Source organism: Nansenia antarctica (assembly GCF_963989245.1).
Source record: "Nansenia antarctica genome assembly, chromosome: 1".
Classification (NCBI taxonomy): Eukaryota; Metazoa; Chordata; class Actinopteri; order Argentiniformes; family Microstomatidae; genus Nansenia; species Nansenia antarctica.
In genome coordinates this window covers 10,435,230-10,454,681 of record NC_137674.1, presented here as the reverse complement: position 1 = coordinate 10,454,681, position 19,452 = coordinate 10,435,230, and the positions used below count along the sequence as shown (strand labels likewise).

The following is a 19,452-nucleotide window of genomic DNA, read 5'->3' as shown; positions in this document are numbered from 1 at the left end:
TTCAAGCCTCTCTTTTTAATTGTCTGTGAGCGGATAGTTCCTATTATATAAATTCTCATCTAGATCTGTCTCAAACTGTGCCGTGTTGGGTCCTTGAATTTGAGGGAATTGAGTCTTGAAAGTCCTTGAAAGGTGCTTGAATTTGATGTTTCTGAAGCTGTGGGAACCCTGTGAGTGAGATGGAGAGGGAGATGGAGAGGGAGAGGATTCCTCACATTCACATGTACAGAGGGGTGCAAACATTTGGACCCCCCTTGTTTAAATGTCTGTTACAATTCATCTCCAAGTGATCGAAAGCAAACCTTGCTTTAAAATGTGATGAAATGTGTCATGTTTAACTTTGTACCATTTAGAGGTTAGGTTTGCTTCTTTTCACTTAGATATTAATTGTAAAAGGCATTTTGACTAGGGGTGGACACATGTTTGCACCCCGCTGTATTTGTTATGCAATACAGTTGAGGGATGGGAGGGATGAGGAATGGTGGTTTTACACCAAAATATACTCACTGACCTTCAGCTCCTGTTATGTCAGCCTGTGTGTGTGCGTGTGTGTGTGTGTGCGTGTGTGTGTGTATGTGTGTGTACTGTGCATGTGCGTGTGTATGTGTTATGTCAGCCTGTGTGAGTGTGTGTGTGTGTGTGTGTGTGTGTATGTGTGTGTGTGTGAGAGTGTGTGTGTGTGTATGTGTGTGTACTGTGCATGTGCGTGTGTATGTGTTATGTCAGCCTGTGTGAGTGTGTGTGTGTGTGTGTGTGTGTGTACTGTGCATGTGCGTGTGTATGTGTTATGTCAGCGTGTGTGTGTGTGTGTGTGTGTGTGAGAGTATGTGTGTGTGTATGTGTGTGTACTGTGCATGTGCGTGTGTATGTGTTATGTCAGCCTGTGTGAGTGTGTGTGTGTGTGTGTGTGTGTGTGTATGTGTGTGTACTGTGCATGTGCGTGTGTATGTGTTATGTCAGCCTGTGTGAGTGTGTGTGTGTGTGTGTGTGTGTGTGTGTGTGTGTGTGTGTGTGCATATGTGTGCATGCGTGTGTATGTATGATGGCTGTCCAGTTGTACCATAATGAAAGATGGGAGTGTTTTGAGGCTATTCCCAGGTCTGGGGGGAGACCGAGGGTATCGCCTGTCTCAGTCGTCCATATCTCAGTAACCAAACACTTTTACCCCAACCTGTATATAGTCATATAGTAATAGTGATGATAATAGATGGCCTGTTCCTCAGCCATCTTCAATGACTAACGTCATACTGCACATGCACACGCACACACACACACGCACACACACACACACCAGAATACACTGCTCCTATGAATGGGTTGTTGATCAGAAGAAAACATATCCTGGGCCAGTTCTCTGCTAACCCTTGAGCCTACAGTACTACAGCATGTATTGTATGTCTGTTAAAACCCTGTCTTTGTTTCTACTCTGTCTGTGCACCATGCTTCCCTATGGGAGCAGAGTGTGAGAGGCCACAGCACTGCACAGGTAACAGCCTACAGTACCACAACTCTGACATTCTCCTCACTTGTCATCACTTGTCATAACTTGTCATAACATCACCAGACTGGAGGTTTACTCCAATAAGTCAGCAAACCAGTCAAACCAGTCATGGACCATGGACATAGTCATGGTCAGCATCCTGTCCTGTTAGTGGAGTTGTGGAGAGAAGACAGCTGCGTTGTGTCTCTAGCTCAGTGCATGCTTGCCTCGCCCTGACCCCTGACCCCTGACCCCTGCCCACACAGGTAGATCTGAAGGTTGCGTAGACACCGTCTAGATTGTAAAAGCTCCTTCTTGAGTTGTATTGTTGTTGTCATCCAACCCAGCGCCAAACTACGGACCTTTGGGTACAGAGCCTTCAGTGTGGCAGCCCCCACCCTCTGGAACTCTCTACCCAAGGACATCCGTGAATCTCCAACCCTGGACATATTCAAAACTGCCCTTAAAACCCACCTATTCGCCATTGCATTCAACCTTTAGTAGCTGTTTCACTGTTTCTTGTTTTGTGTGTTTGTCTCTCTGGCTCTGTTCTGTTTGTCCCATTCCCTTGTAAAGCGACCTTGGGTCTGTGAAAGGCGCTATATTAAGTTATTATTATTATCATTATTATAGCTTACACCTATTCAAGGGTCTCAGATCTACCTAGTCACTAAAGGGAAGGGACTAGGTTAGGAGATGATTTGGGATTGGACAGCTGGTGTGTGAGGTGAGTTGAGTTGGAGCGGGGTGGTCAAATGTGATGAAATGTGTCATGTTTAACTCTGTACCATTGAGGTTAGGTTTGCTTCTTTTCACTTTGACTAAAAAAGGCATTTTGAGTTGAGTTGGAGCGGGCCTCTAACCTCTAACACCTCTCCCCAGGTCAGGCGGCTATCCGGGGGATGGTGTCGGAGGGGAAGAGGCTAGCAGGGGGGCTGGTGGGGCCGTACCGGCAGGATCTGATTGGGCGTTGTGACCGTAACGAGGCCCTGATGACGGCGCTGGCAGACATGGCCGCCAAGGGAGAGGCAGAGGCGCCACACGCACGAGCTACGGCTGGACAGCTACAGGACAGCCTCAAAGTAACTCACACACACACACACACACACACACACACACACATACACACACGTACACACACACACACACACACACATACACACACACACACACACACGCACATACACACACACATCACACGCACGCACGCACGCACACACACACACACACACACACACACACACACACACACACACACACACACACACACACCGTCTTTCTCTTGCCTCGACCTCTGACCAGTGAAACCAGCTCTGTCACCTTGGGGGCATGGTAGAACGTGTTGGTCAAGGGCTCCATCTGTTGGTCTGAAAAGGGGTTGTATTTTTTACTGCTGTTAGATTTCACCATGATGTGTGTTGTATCACATACATGTGGTATGGATGCTGCTTGATATTGAGACATCTTCTGTACTGTCTGTCATCTCCTCAGGACCTGAAGGGGCGCATGCAGGAAGTGATGACGAAGGAAGTGTCTGATGTGTTCAGTGACACCACCACCCCGATCAAACTGCTGGCGGTGGCAGCGACTGCCCCTCCTGATGCCCCCAACCGCGAGGAGGTCGGTCAGCACAACAACCAGCCTTCAGATGAAGGGTTTCTCAACAGAGTCTCCAACCAATCAAATGATCAATCAATCAATCAATCTAGCAACTAGTTAACTAGCAGTTAACCCATGAGAATTGTCCATGCAGGGGCATCACGGGTAAGAGTTACTGACTGTGTGTGTGTGTGTGTGTGTGTGTGTGTGTGTGTGTGTGTGTTGTAGGTGTTTGATGAACGTGCAGGGAACTTCGAGGCCCATGCGGGACGTCTAGGGGCGACAGCAGAGAAGGCTGCTGCTGTGGGGTCAGCCAATAAGGGCACAGTGGAGGGGATACAGGCTGCTGTGAAACACTCCAGGGAACTCACACCACAGGTACGTGTGTAACAATGACAGAGAGAGAAAGCAACATGTTTGTGTGAGGGAGAGAGCAGTGTGTGTGTGTGTGTTTGTGTGTGTGTCTGCGTGTGTGAGTGCGTGTTGTACTCAGTTGGAGTTGTTATTTCACTACTCTATTCACCCAAAACCTTATTCACTTATCTGTGTGTGTGTGTGTGTGCGCGCGCGTGTGTGCTTGTGTGTTCAGGTGACCTCTGCTGCTCGTATCCTGTGGAAGAATCCAGGTAACCAGGCGGCTTATGAGCACTTTGACACCATGAAGAACCAGTGGATCGACAACGTAGAGAGACTCACAGGTAAGATCATAGGGTTGGAGAACGCCAGTGTAGATAATGTAGAGAAAGTCACAGATAAACACCATGTGCCTTGTATACATGGCAGGTAGATGCTATATTTCAAGATCCTTCTGCTTGTTTATCAAGCTCTCACTGGTACACCAGAATATCTGAAAGACCTTTTGCTAGCATATCAGCCCAATAGAGCTCCCTCTCAGGTCTTCTGACGCTGGCTTTCTGTACAAAAGAAGAGATTTGGTGAGGCTGCATTCTTATTTCATGCACCCAAATTGTGGAATGCACTGCCAGTTTACATTAGGGATGCAACCTCAGCAAATATTTTCAAGCCAAGACTAAAAACCCATCTTTTTAATATTTTCTTAATATTGCCTTTAAATGACTAAATCATTAAATTATGATTATAGAATGATTAAAGCACTTTGAGCTAAAGTGCTATACAAATAAAAGTTACTATCGATATAGGGAGACAAACTAAGTGTGTGTGTGTGTGTGTGTGTGCGTGTGCGTGTGCGTGTGCGTGTGCGTGTGCGCATGTGTATGTCCCCAGGTCTGGTAGATGAAGCCATAGACACCAAATCTCTGTTGGACGCTTCCGAGGAGGCCATAAAGAAGGACATAGATAAGTGTCGTGTTGCCATGGCGAACGTCCAGCCCCAGATGCTTGTCGCCGGGGCAACCAGTATAGCCAGAAGAGCCAATCGGGTTCTCCTGGTGGCGAAGAGGGAAGTGGAGAACTCTGAGGACCCGCGGTTCAGAGACTCCGTCAAACAAGCCTCAGACGCCCTCTCACACACCATCTCACCTATGGTGATGGACGCCAAGGCTGTGGCTGGGAACATACAGGACCCAGGTACACACACACACACACCAGGGTTTCCGTTAGAAAAAATTGCCGCCGGACATCGTGTCCGGGAAGATTTCGATTTACCGGACAAACGTGATATATTCCGGTCATCTGATTAAAATCTAATAAAACAATTTTTTTTCAAAATCATATTTTTTTTTCTCCAAATCTAATATAGCTGTTTGTCGCGGTGATTACTGTTGTGTAGCGGCCTATATATGCCATTTAATGTCTATTTCTCATCCGATACGATTAGATGCGAGCTATATAATATATAATAATATAACATGATTCGCATGCGCGCTATGCCATTATGTCCAGCGCTGAACGGGCGCCTCACTGGGAACTGAACAGACAGCATCGATCAATGAACGGACTCCACATTACGTTAACTGAAGTTTGTTAAATTGTTTGGGATTAATGTGAGTTTTCTATTTTCTCTTTCCAGTTTTACCCTTTTTTTTTATCAATAAAACAACGTCATTTGGTCTCGCTGGTTGGGAAGGCATTTCGTTTAGCTGCCTGTCAAATCATACTTAATCGGACTCGGGAGTATGACAATGAGGAGAACATAACTGTTTTTGTATGTCGTCCTGAAGACCGGCTGTTAGATCATATCGCTGAAGTTTGTCTCCATAGTGTAAATGTTGTCCGTTTCGTTTGTTATCCGCTCCGCTTCGGGACACCATTTTCAGCTGAGCACCAAACACACACACACAACACTGCCCGAGAGAGAAGGACCCGCCCCCTTTAGTTAGCCTATAGGCTATAGGCTAACTAAAGGGGGCGGGTCCTTCTCTCTCGGGCAGGCTAACTAAAGGGGGCGGGTCCTTCTCTCTCGGGCAGGCTAACTAAAGGGGGCGGGTCCTTCTCTCTCGGGCAGTGTTGTGCGTGTATGAGTGTGTGTGTGTGTTTGGTGCTCAGCTGAAAATGGTGGCCCGAAGCCAAATTGTGCTTAGAGGGAATTATTTTCACCGGACATTATGTCCACCGAGTTTTCAATTTGTCGGACTTCAACACATTTTACCGGACAAAGACCGGTAATTACCGGTTAACGGAAACCCTGACACACACACACACACACACACACACACACACACACACACACACCTGCTTCAGATGTTACACACACCTGCTTCAGCCGCCATGTGTCTGCACTACAGAATCTCTGTCACGTCACAACCTAATAATAATAATAATAATATATAATATCTGCCATTTAGCTGACGCTTTTATCCAAAGCGACTTACATTGCAGTGAGCGCATACATTTTCAGTATATATGGTCCCGACGGGAATCGAACCTACAATGTTAGCGCCATGCTCTACCAACCACAACCTCCCCCTTGCCTCTCTCAGCTCTCCAGAAGGCGTTCCTAGACTCCTGTTTGAGAATCCTGGCTGCCGTGGGGAAGGTTAGAGAGGCCTTCCAGCCTCCGGAGCTGGACTTCCCTCCTCCCCCCCCGGACCTAGACCAGCTACATGTAAGTACACTGACCACATCCATAATAGTTCATTCTGGATCACACTTCGGACTCGTAATATTTGATTATAAGGTCTGAAGATCATGAAAACAGACTGTATTTGTATGAAACGTGACACATTCTAATTCAATACCATTCAGTATATTACTAGTAACATGTTTGTTGAAACACCTCCGGACATCTTTTTCTTTCTTTTTTTCTCCCTTTTTTCTTGCTTTGTTTCTTTTCCTTTTCACTTTTTTACCCATCTGTTTAGGGGTTATGCTAAGTTTCTTTGGCCTTTGTTTTACTCTTTAAGATGTAGATATGATGTTTTGTCCATGTCTATGCTGAAACCCAATAAATACACAAGTGATAAAAAAAAAGAAAACATGCTGTAACTGAGTGTATCCTTGTGTGATGCCCCCCCCCCCCAGGTGAGTGATGAGCAGGCCCCTCCTAAGCCCCCCCTGCCAGAAGGAGAGGTGCCCCCCCCTCGCCCCCCGCCACCAGAAGAGAGGGACGAGGAGTTCCCGGAGCAGAAGGCTGGAGAGGTGCTTAGTGAGCCCATGATGGTGGCTGCTAGGCAACTACACGACGAAGCCCGCAAATGGTCCAGCAAGGTCAGTCTCAGTACACACACATACACACACACACACACACACACACACACACACGACATATCTTTGGTCATATGGTTAGCACTAGTGCAGCAGTGTGTGTTAGTATCACACTTGATATGATGCGTTACTGTATGGCCCTGAGCCTATGTGCTAGTGTGGTTATGGGGTTTTAATGTGGAATGTCGGGAATGAAACGAGCTGTTTTCTGTCTGTTGAGTGTTTATTCCTCTGAAATAAACAGTTGTTGTTGTTTCTCTGAGATCTTGGTGTTCCTGAAATGTGGAGATCTGAGAGTCGATTCCAATTTCAGTGGAAAACAGGAAACTGTCATCTGAAAGAGAGGTGTCTGCATGCAGCGTCTCTAACAGATTAATACACACACACACACACACACACACACACACACACACACACACACACACCATCTCTTCCAGTCATCATCTGGCAAGACAGGTGTCTGCATGCAGGGGGGTAATTGATTAACGCTAACTCCCCAGCAACAGAAAGAGCAGAGGCAAAGGAACATCTGTTCATGCTGAGTGACAAATACTGTTATTGTCTGAGAGGTAAAAGGTGTCTGCCGTCTGTGAGACAGTCCCTGGTCTGTGTTTGTGGTTATTATATCCAGTGTCCTCTATCTGCCACTATATCTCTCTATCCAAACTATACTATAGTCACAGTATGGTAGCGGTTATATGCTAAGCTATAATACCCTGCGAAGGTCCATAAGGTCATTTTGGTGGAGTAATAAGGTCATAATTGCTCAAAGCAGCTAATTAATGGTAAAAACAAGTCCATTACTAAATATTTGGCTAGCATGAGTATCTCCAGTTATGTTTATATTCTACAGTTGAGGTGTGACGTAGTGTATCACATAATGTACATCTTCTGAGAGCTAGCCTAGCATCGTTCTCCCTGGGTGTCCCTCCTTCTTCCTCCCACTTCTTCCTCCCCTCTGTAGCGCTCCTAACACTTATCTTCTCCCTACCTAGGGAGCATGCCTCTCTTATAAAGTGGTTGTCTTTTAGGAGAAGCAGGGTGAAAGGTTTCAGTTAGGTAACCTCCCCTCAGGACTCAAGGAAGGACGCACCCAAAACCTCCTCCACTCTAAACCCTAAAGGTCCTACCAGCGAGACGGGCATCGGTCTCTGCTGTGGCTGCTCTCTGGGCTCAGGCATGGTTAGGGTGGGCTTTGGGTGGATTGTACAGCAAACCGTCTTACTGCCACTCCAGCTCCATCTGTCCCCTGCTACCTGCCACCTGCCCAACCCAACTCCTCCTTCCTTCCTTCCTCCTCTCTCCCACCCCTCATAGTAGCGTCGTCTCCCTCTCTCTATCTCCACAAGCACCTCCTCGACCTCTCTCCTCCTCTCCCCTCCTCCTCTCCCTCATAGAGCTAGCTTCTCCTTCCTCCTCCCATGTAAGTCTCTCTTCTCCTCTGTACCTTCATCCAGCGCCTTTCATACTAAATCTCTCCTTTCTCCATGCCTCCTTCCCCCTCCTCTTTCCCCTTACTCTCCTCCCACCCCATCCCCTTCCCTATCCTCCGGTCTTCCTCTCCCTGCTTCTATCCTCTCCCTCCCTCCCTCTCCTTCTTACCTCCCTCCCTTCCTCCCCCATCCTTACCTTCTCCCCCTCCACTTTCCTCCCCCATCCTCCGCACCTCCCCTCCTCCCCCCAGCCTGAGCCTGAGGAGGAGGCAGTAGAGGAGAGGGAGGTAGATGATGAAGATGAGTTTACTGATGGTGAGGATGACTATGAACCAGAGCTACTGATGATGCCCTCCAACCAACCTGTCAATCAACCTATGCTGGCCGCTGCCCAGGCTCTGCACCAGGAGGCTCGCAAGTGGTCTAGCAAGGTCTGCACACACACACACACACACACACGCACACACACACACACAGACACACACACACACACACACAGACACACACACATACACGCACACACACACACACACACACACACACACACACACACGCGCAGACACACACACGCACACACACACACACACACACACACACACACACACGCGCGCACACACACACACACACACACACACACACACACACACACACACACACACACACACATTGTATCAGGAGGCTCCAGTAAGGTACAGACTTGCCAACTGGAGTTCAGCCGCGCCCCCAGACGGCCCTCAGAGCCAATCACCAGCCTCCACATCTTGACTGCATCTGTAGCTATTGGAACATTCCGCTCTGCATCCCGCCATTACAATGGAAACACCAACCAGCTGTGGCTGCTGATTTTGTTGTTTTGTTGTTTTTGTTGTTGTTGTTGTTGTTGTTGCATCACACTTTGGACACTTGATTGATTGACACTTGGGTATGCTGACGTTCTGCTGGGGTTTTGTCACGGTTGTGCCAAGGTTGAGGATTGTTGTAATCGCAAGTTTGTTGCATCTGGTGGATAACCTGGTACTGGCTTCACAAGTCCTTCCCTCCTACTGTCTCATGATTGGTTGAATGGAGGAACCCAGCCACTCTCTGACTGGCTATTGTCGCTGTAAATCACTCTGCTTCTGGCCAACCTGTGAAGCCGAGGATGACAGTTTCCCTAAAAGACTTCCTGGGTGATGTTGTGCTGAAGTCAGATCAGCTGTCTGCCTGCTGCTGCTGCTGCTGCTATGATGTCACCTGCTTCTGCTTTCTGCCTCAGAACCCATGTACGTCACCTCATAATGGGTACTAATTGCAAGGCATTTCTGAGCACTAACCTTTTTGGACTGCTGTGTTCATGTCAGCCCCACTCCTGTCTCTTCACTGGGTAGAGGTGGGTGGAGAGGTCCAGCTGAAGGCTGAGAGACAGACAGACAGACAGACAGACAGACAGACAGACAGACAGACAACACTCCGCCTCAGTCAGACTATCCTCCTCCTCTCCCATGTCAGGATGACTAACATGCTGACACCGTTGCACGCTGCTCGTGGTGAAATAAAGACTCTCAGACTTTATAACCCATTCTAAATAAAGCACAGAACATAATTGTACTTATGACAGTGTTTTAAAAAGTGTCTTGAAACATACTACTCTGCTATTCTCATCCAACATAATTGTCAGTCAATGCCGATTGACTGAGGCCAGGAATGTGTGAAAAAGATAACAAAGACATTAAAGAAAAGTAACTCACTAAGTAAATACGGCATGGACATCTTGAAACATTTCAGATGCATTCCAGTATATTCTTAGCATCCGCCTCCCCTCTACTTGCTCATGGTACTACTCCCCCCCCACCCACCCCCCTCCACCCCTCATAGGGTAACGACATCATCGGAGCAGCCAAGCGGATGGCCCTCCTCATGGCGGAGATGTCTCGTCTGGTGCGCGGAGGCAGCGGGAACAAGAGAGCTCTGATCCAGTGTGCCAAAGACATCGCCAAGGCGTCTGACGAGGTGACCAGACTGGCCAAAGAGGTGGCCAAGCAGTGTACCGACCGCCGCATCAGAACCAACCTACTGCAGGTACATGGAGATTTCAATCAGTTGACCTAAAATGGAAGATTGGTAAATAAATCGTTGGAGGTGAGAGTCCTCCTGTGCGCGCACACACACACACACACACACACACACACACACACACACACACAGATCATGGTTGTAATAGGTTGTCCCTCTTCAGGTATGTGAGCGTATCCCCACCATCAGCACCCAGCTGAAGATCCTCTCCACGGTCAAAGCCACCATGCTGGGACGAACCAACATCAGCGAGGAGGAGTCAGAGCAGGTACACACTCACACACACACACACACACACACACACACACACGCACAGCTATAAAAGCTTATCTGCTAAAGTGAAGACGGTAAATAATACATCTTCAGAAGTGAGACTGCTCTTGTGCCTCTTGAGATCTGACTCCCCCCTTTGACGATCGTGGTTGATTTGAGCAGTTACCCTTCGTCTTCCTCACCTTCCTCTTCTCTCCCTTAAACCCTGATCTACTTTCACTCTCTTCATCCCCCCTTTTCCCCCTCCCTCTCCTCCTCTCCAGGCTACAGAGATGCTGGTTCATAATGCTCAGAACCTGATGCAGTCAGTGAAGGAGACCGTGAGAGAGGCAGAAGCAGCGTCTATCAAGATCCGTACAGACTCTGGGTGCACCCTACGCTGGGTCCGCAAAACCCCCTGGTACCAGTAACCACACCTGGTCACAGTAGCGCACCTGGTACCAGTAAGCACACCTGGTACCTGTAAGCACACCTGGCACCTGTAAACACACGATCATAAACACTGGTAAACACACCTGGTACCTGTAGCACACCTGGTACCATTAAACACACCTGTTACCAGTAAACACACGATCATAAACACCGGTAAACACACCTGTTACCAGTAAACACACGATCATAAACACCGGTAAACACACCTGGTACCAGTAAGCACACCTGGCACCAGTAAGCACACCTGGTACCAGTAGCAGACACCCTGGCTGGTACCAGTAACATACATCCTTAATAGCTAATAGTAACATACATCTGCTACTGTGAGCAGTAATACCCCCACTCCGGGCTCCAATAAACAGACACACCCCTAGTCATTTATAAACACATCTGGAACCAGTAATACTTGCCCCTAACATAACACCTGATACTAGTAACTCACCTCTGGTAGCAATCACAAACACCCCTAACATAATCCCCTGACTTCTTCACACACGCACGTAACTGTAAACACAGCTGTTACCTCTGAACTCAACCCTGTTCTTCCCGAGGTTCGGTATAATAGTGTGTGCAGGTACTAGACGATAGTCTCTCTCATAGCAGCTCAGTTGGAATGTGCTCAGCTTTGTTCTACAGTTCCCCTCCTCTGAAACCACGGTGTCATGTAGGACAACCTGGGACAGTTTTTAATATATCTTTTTGGTATGTTGGTTTACCAGAGTTTATCCAAATTCCAGGTATATATTTTTTGCATGAAGAGTTTTTCTATTTTCTTAAGGCGAGTTATGGCTTGATCTTTTAACTGTCTCTCTCTCTACGGTACATGAATGTCAGAGCTTACTGAAGTTTACTTTAATTACGTTTTAGCAGTTGTTTAAGCAGGTGTTTCTTATTGTGAATTGTATATAATTGTTTGTCTTATTGCTGATGACACGCAAACACTGAAACTTCTTTTGACACCGGAGTAAGTGCTCCTCACACACACTATGTTAGAGTAATGCTCCTCATACAGTGGCGGACTCAGGCTGTTTGAAGGGCAGTGGGGGTGAAAAGAAAAAAAGGGCACCTACTGCACAACATGGGACCCCATCAGTGCACATGGTCAAGTTTAGACCATTGGAAGGGCAGCCAATAGGGCACATCCTCTAATTTTGCCACTCAAAAGGGCACTTTAGTGCAACGTTTTTCAACTGTAGGGGGCACATGGTCAAGTTTAGAGAATTGGAGGGGCACCAATAGGGCACGTCCTCTCATTTTCACCACTCAAAAGGGCACTTAAGAGAGACGTTTTTCAACCGTGGGGGCACCAGGAGGGGCGGTCGCCCCCCCTGCCCCCCCCCCTGAGTCCGCCAGTGTCCTCATATACACTATGTTAGAGTAATGCTCCTCATACACACTGTTAGAGTAATGCTCCTCATATACAATATGTTAGAGTAATGCTCCTCAATCATACACAGTATGTTAGAGTGCTCCTCATATGTATGTTAGAGTAATGCTCCTCATATACAGTATGTTATCCCTTCATGTTTACTTTGAATGGACACACGGCTCTTAATTGGAGATTGGAGATTTACATATAGATTGGAGAACTGGTGCAGTATGTGTGATATTTATCTAATAGGCTAATACTGGGATTGGTTTTAAACTTCCCAAGTGTGCTTAATGTTCTTTATTATACTGGTACTTTATTTTATTTCAAGTGTCATGAACAATGCCAAAGAACTTGTTTTACATTACTGTATGACCATATTATGTATGACTTACTTATCTGACAACCTTGAAAGCACAAAGTTAATGAGGATATAAAGATCAAGCTACCGGTAAAAAATGACAAGAATTACTTTAATGTACTGTTAGAAGAACCTGGATTTTTTTCTTTTCTAGAATTCTATCATTTTCTAGTATCCAAGACGATGAAAAAAAAAAAGAAACATTTGCAGTATGATATTAGAGAAAGATTATTTTCTGTACAATCTGTGTAACAGTTGAACTGTTTACTTTTTCATGAATGATATGGTCAAAGACGCCAATCTTTACACTCAGCTCTAAAGGCCGTTCTCTTGGCCGCCACTCTGTGAATGTGTCAGTTAGTTTATACGGTCGTGGTCTGGATGCTCTGAGGCTTGGGGGGAGGAGAGTACTTCTATACAAGACCCCGGTGGCTTGTGAATAATATTAAGAATGTTGTGTGAAACTATCGTGTGTGGCATGGCTTTGTCACTGGTGGTGAACTTACTGTACTTCTTAATTTATAACCTGAAGCAGGGCACTTCTCTATGAGTGTGTGTTGTCTAAAGCGCTCTTCACTTGAGAAATACAGTATTAGTAGCTGTATAGAGCTGTCATGGTGAGGGCTAGTGTAGTAATGGTCAGGGTGATGGCTGTTCACAGGGCTTTGTTTATGTCGTTATGGTGGCATCATACCAAGCATGTAGCAGTCTCTGTCCTCTGGCCCCTGGCCCCGTGACTCTGTCCTGTCTCTGTCCTCTGGCCCCGTGACTGTGTGGGTAAGGGTTAGGGTGTGTATACAATGTATTATACTCCTGACGGAATGAATGTAGCCCTGCCAACACTTCTGCTGTGCCTTCTAATGATAAAGAAGAAAATCATTTTAAAAAACTCACTTGTCTGTCTTTCTTTTATATACCTGCACTATAGGTCATTACAAATTAACACTCGCTATTAATAGCGTGTTTCAGAGTACCAATGATGTTCCACCTTTCAGCTGGTGAAACACTAGCTTAGCTATGCAATAGAAGAATGTGAGCCAGTTATAGTAGCAGTTATATAAATCAGTTAGAGCCTGAGCTGGCTCACTGGCAGGAGGGGTTCATTCAATAAGGATGCAGAATGTGTTACTATAAGTGGATTAATGTGTTATTATTAGAACTGCAGTTGTAAGAAATATAAGAAATGACCACAAAGACACATTTTCAATTCAACCCTTTAATGTGAAGGCCTTAAACTGAAACCAGATTAGGGGCAGCAGGTAGCCTAGAGGTTAGAGAGGCAGACTAGCAATCGGAAAGTCGCTTGTTCGATCCCCGCCTCAGGAGGGAGTTGCATGTGAGCTGGCATCATATCTAAGGTGCCTTTGTGCCCTTGAGCAAGGCACTTAACCCCTAATTGCTCCAGGGGCGCTGACTATGGCTGACCCTGTGCCTAGAGCAAAAAATACATTTGGTTGTACTCTGTGCAATGACCAAAAGGTTGAATCTAAGTACCTCTTATAGTAATTATGGCACCACTTCCACCCCGGCAATCCAACACTCGGAAGTGCCGATTTGGGGATTTAAGTGGAAGCAGTCTAGTGTCATTACAGTGGCCAAGCGTTTTCCAGGCTACATAGTCAGTAAAAGCTCCAGTCATGCCAGTCAGTCATGTCTCCAGCCCTCAGGAACTCAGAGGCAGACAGCTGAGTCATAGAGCGGCCTCCGACCCTGGACATCTGAAGGGAAAAGGCCTTGTGTGGGTGTGTCTGGCAACGGTAATCATGATTATTGTTTACAGGGTGAATTGATACTTTCATTTAAGACCATTTGAGACTAAACTGTGATTGTAGCTACGCAGCATAAGAGGGGTCAGTTAAGAAATATCCTTCTCCAAAAATAAACTTTATATAAAACTGTATTTCAAGCTGAATCTTCATATGTGGGTTATATCTCACAGGCTAATACTGGGATTGGTTTTAAACTTCCCAAGTGTGCTTCATGTCCTTTAGAGAGATGTATGCTGGGATACTATGTGCTTCTGTAGTTGACCTCACATGCAGTTGCATTTCCCAAACGTGTGTGTGTGGGCAGACAGAAAAGCCGCAGGGACCCTTAGAAAGTGCAATACAGCATCACAGGGTGTATGACAAATGACTTCGGTAATACAAGTAAAACAGGAATGATCTTCCATACAACATTAAATGTGATTGTACTTCGCTGACAAAACATGGCTAGAAAGACTATTCCCTTTACGGGCCAACGACTCCATTCCATCCATTCAAATGTAACACTTAATAAATAACTGTAGCAGGGTGCAAGCTCTTTCATAAATGCCAGTGAGGGGGGAGTATATAAAATGTGTAAGAGTTGACACTGGGGGGCTGCACCTTTCACCCATATTTTTTTGGCACGTTGGATAGTTGACCTTTGACCTATAAAAGAGCGACTCCTCATGTCCGCACTTGGAACTTCCCTGCTTTCGTCACGTATTTGACCCCTTTAAAGGGCTTGTACTTCTCCCCAAACATGTCGAGGCGATTCACCTTCAACCCTGCAACATAGGCAAGCCATAGCAATCAAAATCAAACATGACACATGCATGATCTGAATCAAATCAGTAACTGACCAGTTGCTGGAACTTGAGGGCAATATTATGGCTGGGCTTAAATGGTACCTGAAATGGCCAACTGTTGTATCTTGAGGTCGATGTTAAGAGAGGGGTTCTCCTCTGGTTTCGGGGCTCCTGCCTGCAGACTGAGACTGCCTTTCAGGTTAGGAAGCTTCTGGGGATTAAGCTTCCCAATGTCCCACACCATCACCTATGACAACATGCAGAGGGGAAAAGGAGAGTGAGAGAGGGATAGACAGACAGACAGAGAGAGAGTGGGGGTGGGGGATTAGGTTAGGAGTTAGAATGGTTTTACCTAGTTTAAATTAAGTAACAGGGTGGTAGGCCTATGATTACCTTGGTAACAGGGTCGTAGGTATAGGTACCCTGTGTGGCGGTGAGATTGGCACTGAGCACAGCTTTGGGCATGTGAGCAGTGATCATTACTCCCTCGACCGTCTTTCCCATGGTTTGCTTGGGTCCAACCGTGAGGTCCAGACGACCACAAGAACCGCTCTCGAAGAAACTGATGCTTTGCTTCACGTACACCGGGATGGCCACTAGACTGGGTAGAATGATAGAGGGGGGGCACAAGGGACGGACTCATTCACTCATTCTTCAATCGTTATCTCAATAAGGCATTGTCTACAACAGTGGTTCTCAAACCCCTCCTCGGGGACCCCCAGCCGCTCCACATATTTGATCTGTTCCACCACCAGCACACCTGATTCAACTAGTCAAGTACAAAGCAATAATTATTTGAATCAGGTGTGCTGGTGGTGGAACAGATCAAATATGTGGAGCGGCTGGGGGTCCCCGAGGAGGGGTTTGAGAACCACTGTTCTACAAAACATGTCTTGGGCTGACAGGGTAAGACAGGGTAAGGTGTTAGGAGGTAAAGGTTTAGTGTTCTATCCTTACTTTTGTGCACTGACATGGTAAGTCATGAGTGTGAAGTTTCCATCTGGTGGGATGAAGGTGAGGACACGCTCAGACTCCCAGCGCTTATACCGCACGCATGGATGGAAACTCACATCGTCAAGGAGACGAGGATTCTGCAAGCACAAACGTCAGTGTGTCAGAGTCCATTTACGCTGGACCAACCCAGAGCCACACACAATATACTGTATATAGAGGGGGGGGAGGCCCACCATGAATGAAAGTGTGAGGTCAGGCATCCCAGAGAGCTTCACACAGGCCTCAATCACACCCTGGATCTCTGCAAACACCGTCGTACCTGCACAACCAATCAGAAGAGGGCTTACACACTAACCTTTACATTAAGCTTTAAACCTACGCATGTCCTTTACCCTTATCCCCTGGATCTCTAGTCGCTGTAAACCAACCAGAACATTTCATATAAAGAGAAAACTTCTGTTTAATGTTATTGCTCAGGGTCAGCGATACCCAGGTGAAACTAACATGGCAACTGTGGAAATATATGAAACTGTAATGGCAAAACTCTCTGTATCTCCTCTAGTACAGTAAGTAGGTGGATGGTGATACCTGATTTGTCCAGGATGGCGTCTATTTCTTCTACCACATCAAAGTAGGCCTCGTTATTGGTGTACTTCACTCCAGCTCTTCTCCACGGGATAGTTGACAACTGACCCGTGGGCAACGTGTCCCCAACATTACTGCCCCCTGGAACATGCACACACATAACAATAGGTCCACTCACACATGCACATCTTGATTAGAATATATAATCAATAAGGGTAGGCAGGCTAGGGGGAGATGTAGGGCGGTAAGGGGGTAAACTACCTACAGATCATAGGATGGACTAGGGGAGAGATAGGTAAGGTAAATGTTAGGTAGGTAGGTAGCTGTTGACGTAGGCTACCTGTTTACCTGTGAGTGTGTTAACAACGGAGCGTAGGATAGTGGGTGGCCTGATCATCTCTTTGAGGACGTTGGACTCAGTTGCCAGGGGAAACCCGTTATCCAGCATCTCCTCCAGCAGCTCGTACACTATCACCACGTTGTCCTTGATGATCGCCTCCGAACACTCCCCAAAGTAGTCCTGCAGATACCCACACCAAGCTCTGTTTACACAGCTAACACACACTCAACTAACACACACACCTCACCAGAGTCCTGCAGAGAGAGAACCACAGTCAAAGCACAAAAGTCAGTTCTGCGTTACTTTCACTACTAACACAGACTGAACTGACACGGCCTGACGGACCTGGAACATCTCCGCCACTCGATGCAGGAACTCGATGACAAACAGCGGAGGAACTTCCGTCTGGATGACGGACAGGAAGAAGAGCTTGTCTCTGTAGATGCTGATGAGGTAGTGGTGGGGGGTCCGCAGCACCGGGGGGACATTTTCGGGCTCCAGGGCTTTCTCTCGCGCCTCAAAGAAGTAATCGCACACAGAACGGCTGATGACGCTCTTCCAGTGTTTCTCCAGGAAGATGTCCCCCGAAGAGTTGATGAGGAACAGACTGTGGATCATCTTGACTCTGTATGGAATAACAGTAGTTAGTAGGTATGATGACATTAGTAGTCTTGTGAAGCACACATATCCTCATCAGAAATCATAGGTAATAGCAACTCTTCTTTGACAACAGAAAACAGAGAAACTTTGGCTAACGTTTCATCAGATAGCCTACGTGGGTGAACAATGCATCCACTGGCTGGATCATGCATTGTTCACCCACGAAAGGCTATCTGATAAAAACGTTAGCCAAAGTCTACCCTCCAGGCTTTTGACCATTTAAAGTATGTTTATATATCAAGGTGTACACACAAACTTGCAACGTTGACCAAACAAATAGAAACTCTGCAGCCACAAACAGAATATGAATATGAACAGAATATGCCAAATTGTGAGCTTAGAATTATAAGGTTCTATCTCCATTTTTGTCAAAATTGAGTTTTTTTTTACATAATCTGATCCATTAGGTGTTTATTAATGCCTGTGTGGTGTTATTTTTAAAATGTTGACATTTTTGAGTTAGTAATTCATAAAATACAAAGGTTCCATCTCACAAAACATAATGGTATGTAAAAACTTTGACGCTCAATATCTCTGAACTGCCCTAAACGGAGATAGAACCTTATCATTCTAAACTCACGAAATGTCAATGTATTTGGTCTTATGTGACTGTGTGTTTACTAGTAGTTACATCACTGTCGGCTGGCTGTCTTACAAAATAAAGTTAAAGCCACCTAAGCCAGTCAACTCAGAGTGAAGTGCAGACAGCTACTGTAACAGCAATCCAATAATACACGTACTTACCAAACAATCATTCGATATGTTGTCACACAATGACACAGTGTGATCAATACGGTTACAATGTATCAGAAATGACAACAAGCGCAATGTAAATGAACGTCACCTGATGGAACAGTGTGGCTGGAATGTTGCTGTGTGGCAATATGGCAGAACTCAACGATCACTGTAAACCTGCCTGTTTTAATATGAACACGTAATGCTCTCTAAATAGCCCAACACACTCCGAGGTTACATTCAAAACCCTTGAACCGAATTATAGGAGTGAAAACGTGTCAGTGACACGCGCGACTTAAAGAGCGCACAACTTTTAGTTGTCAACTTCTGTCCAAAGTTCCTTCGTTTTTTGCTCAGGCGCGGTGTGAGGACAGCTACTATCTTGGGCTACACTGGTTGTTGGGTGTGGGGGTGTGTGGCTGTGTTCGAAATGGCATACTAGCATACTGCATACTAGCATACTCAATTAGTATATGATAGTCACCAGTTGTTTTCACAGATTATTTGTTTATTTACATTATATTATTTACATTATCTGTTTTCTATTGTTGGTAAATATGTAAATACGTAAATAAATTTGATTTAATTTTTAAAAAGATTATATTAATATTGAAGTTAACTGCAGATTATTAATTATCAATCTCTGTTTATTGGAGAAGGGGTAGGATTAAATAAGCCTATGCTTCTTCCTACTCCTTTTCGGACATGTTAAGTAAATAGTGTTTTTTGTTTTGTTTTGTGTTGTTTTTGTTTTGTTGTTAGAACTATTTCTTTTTCCACATGTTCGAAATAAAGCTTTCATTCATTCATTCATATACTGCATACTAGCATACTCAATTAGTATATACTGCATACTGCTTACTAAATTCACAATAAGTATGCCAATACCAGCCGACCGAAAATCTAGTATACATTTCTTGCATACTCAAATTTCACATACTCTACAGTGTGAACGCGCTGCATACTCAAAATCTACGTCATATCTAGTATGAGTAGTATGC

At 45.8% G+C, this 19,452-nt stretch overlaps 3 protein-coding genes across 5 annotated transcripts in view; 2 read left to right on the top strand and 1 right to left on the bottom strand.

Moving 5' to 3' along the window:
- Positions 1 to 10,871, top strand: part of LOC308160411 (vinculin-like) — a gene marked incomplete at both ends in the record, with an annotated part of 30,825 nt that extends 19,954 nt beyond the window's left edge. The window contains 11 exons of one of the 2 annotated variants that reach the window (XM_080534325.1): positions 2,363 to 2,562; positions 2,972 to 3,100; positions 3,308 to 3,457; positions 3,669 to 3,777; positions 4,325 to 4,627; positions 5,980 to 6,104; positions 6,521 to 6,706; positions 8,388 to 8,567; positions 9,991 to 10,194; positions 10,352 to 10,456; positions 10,725 to 10,871. In XM_080534325.1, coding sequence (XP_080390451.1) covers positions 2,363 to 2,562; positions 2,972 to 3,100; positions 3,308 to 3,457; positions 3,669 to 3,777; positions 4,325 to 4,627; positions 5,980 to 6,104; positions 6,521 to 6,706; positions 8,388 to 8,567; positions 9,991 to 10,194; positions 10,352 to 10,456; positions 10,725 to 10,871 — 1,838 coding nt within the window. The remainder of the gene's footprint in view (positions 1 to 2,362; positions 2,563 to 2,971; positions 3,101 to 3,307; positions 3,458 to 3,668; positions 3,778 to 4,324; positions 4,628 to 5,979; positions 6,105 to 6,520; positions 6,707 to 8,387; positions 8,568 to 9,990; positions 10,195 to 10,351; positions 10,457 to 10,724) is intronic. The other variant, XM_080534326.1, reaches the window with a different exon arrangement.
- echs1 (enoyl CoA hydratase, short chain, 1, mitochondrial) overlaps positions 1 to 19,452 on the top strand; it is a 418,160-nt gene that overhangs the window by 145,997 nt on the left and 252,711 nt on the right. The window lies entirely within an intron of this gene.
- ap3m1 (adaptor related protein complex 3 subunit mu 1) lies at positions 13,856 to 18,681 on the bottom strand. Of its 2 annotated transcripts, none has more exons than XM_080543293.1 (9): positions 18,561 to 18,681; positions 17,402 to 17,681; positions 17,065 to 17,236; positions 16,720 to 16,857; positions 16,365 to 16,450; positions 16,135 to 16,268; positions 15,571 to 15,778; positions 15,280 to 15,424; positions 13,856 to 15,156 (listed from the first exon to the last, which is right to left on the bottom strand). In XM_080543293.1, the coding sequence occupies exons 2-9, from the start codon at positions 17,672 to 17,674 to the stop codon at positions 15,056 to 15,058; spliced, it is 1,257 nt and encodes a 418-aa protein (XP_080399419.1). In that variant the 5' UTR covers positions 17,675 to 17,681; positions 18,561 to 18,681; the 3' UTR covers positions 13,856 to 15,055. The 2 variants fall into 2 exon arrangements, with proteins under 2 accessions (XP_080399419.1, XP_080399418.1); XM_080543292.1 differs by having other exon boundaries at positions 18,461 to 18,570.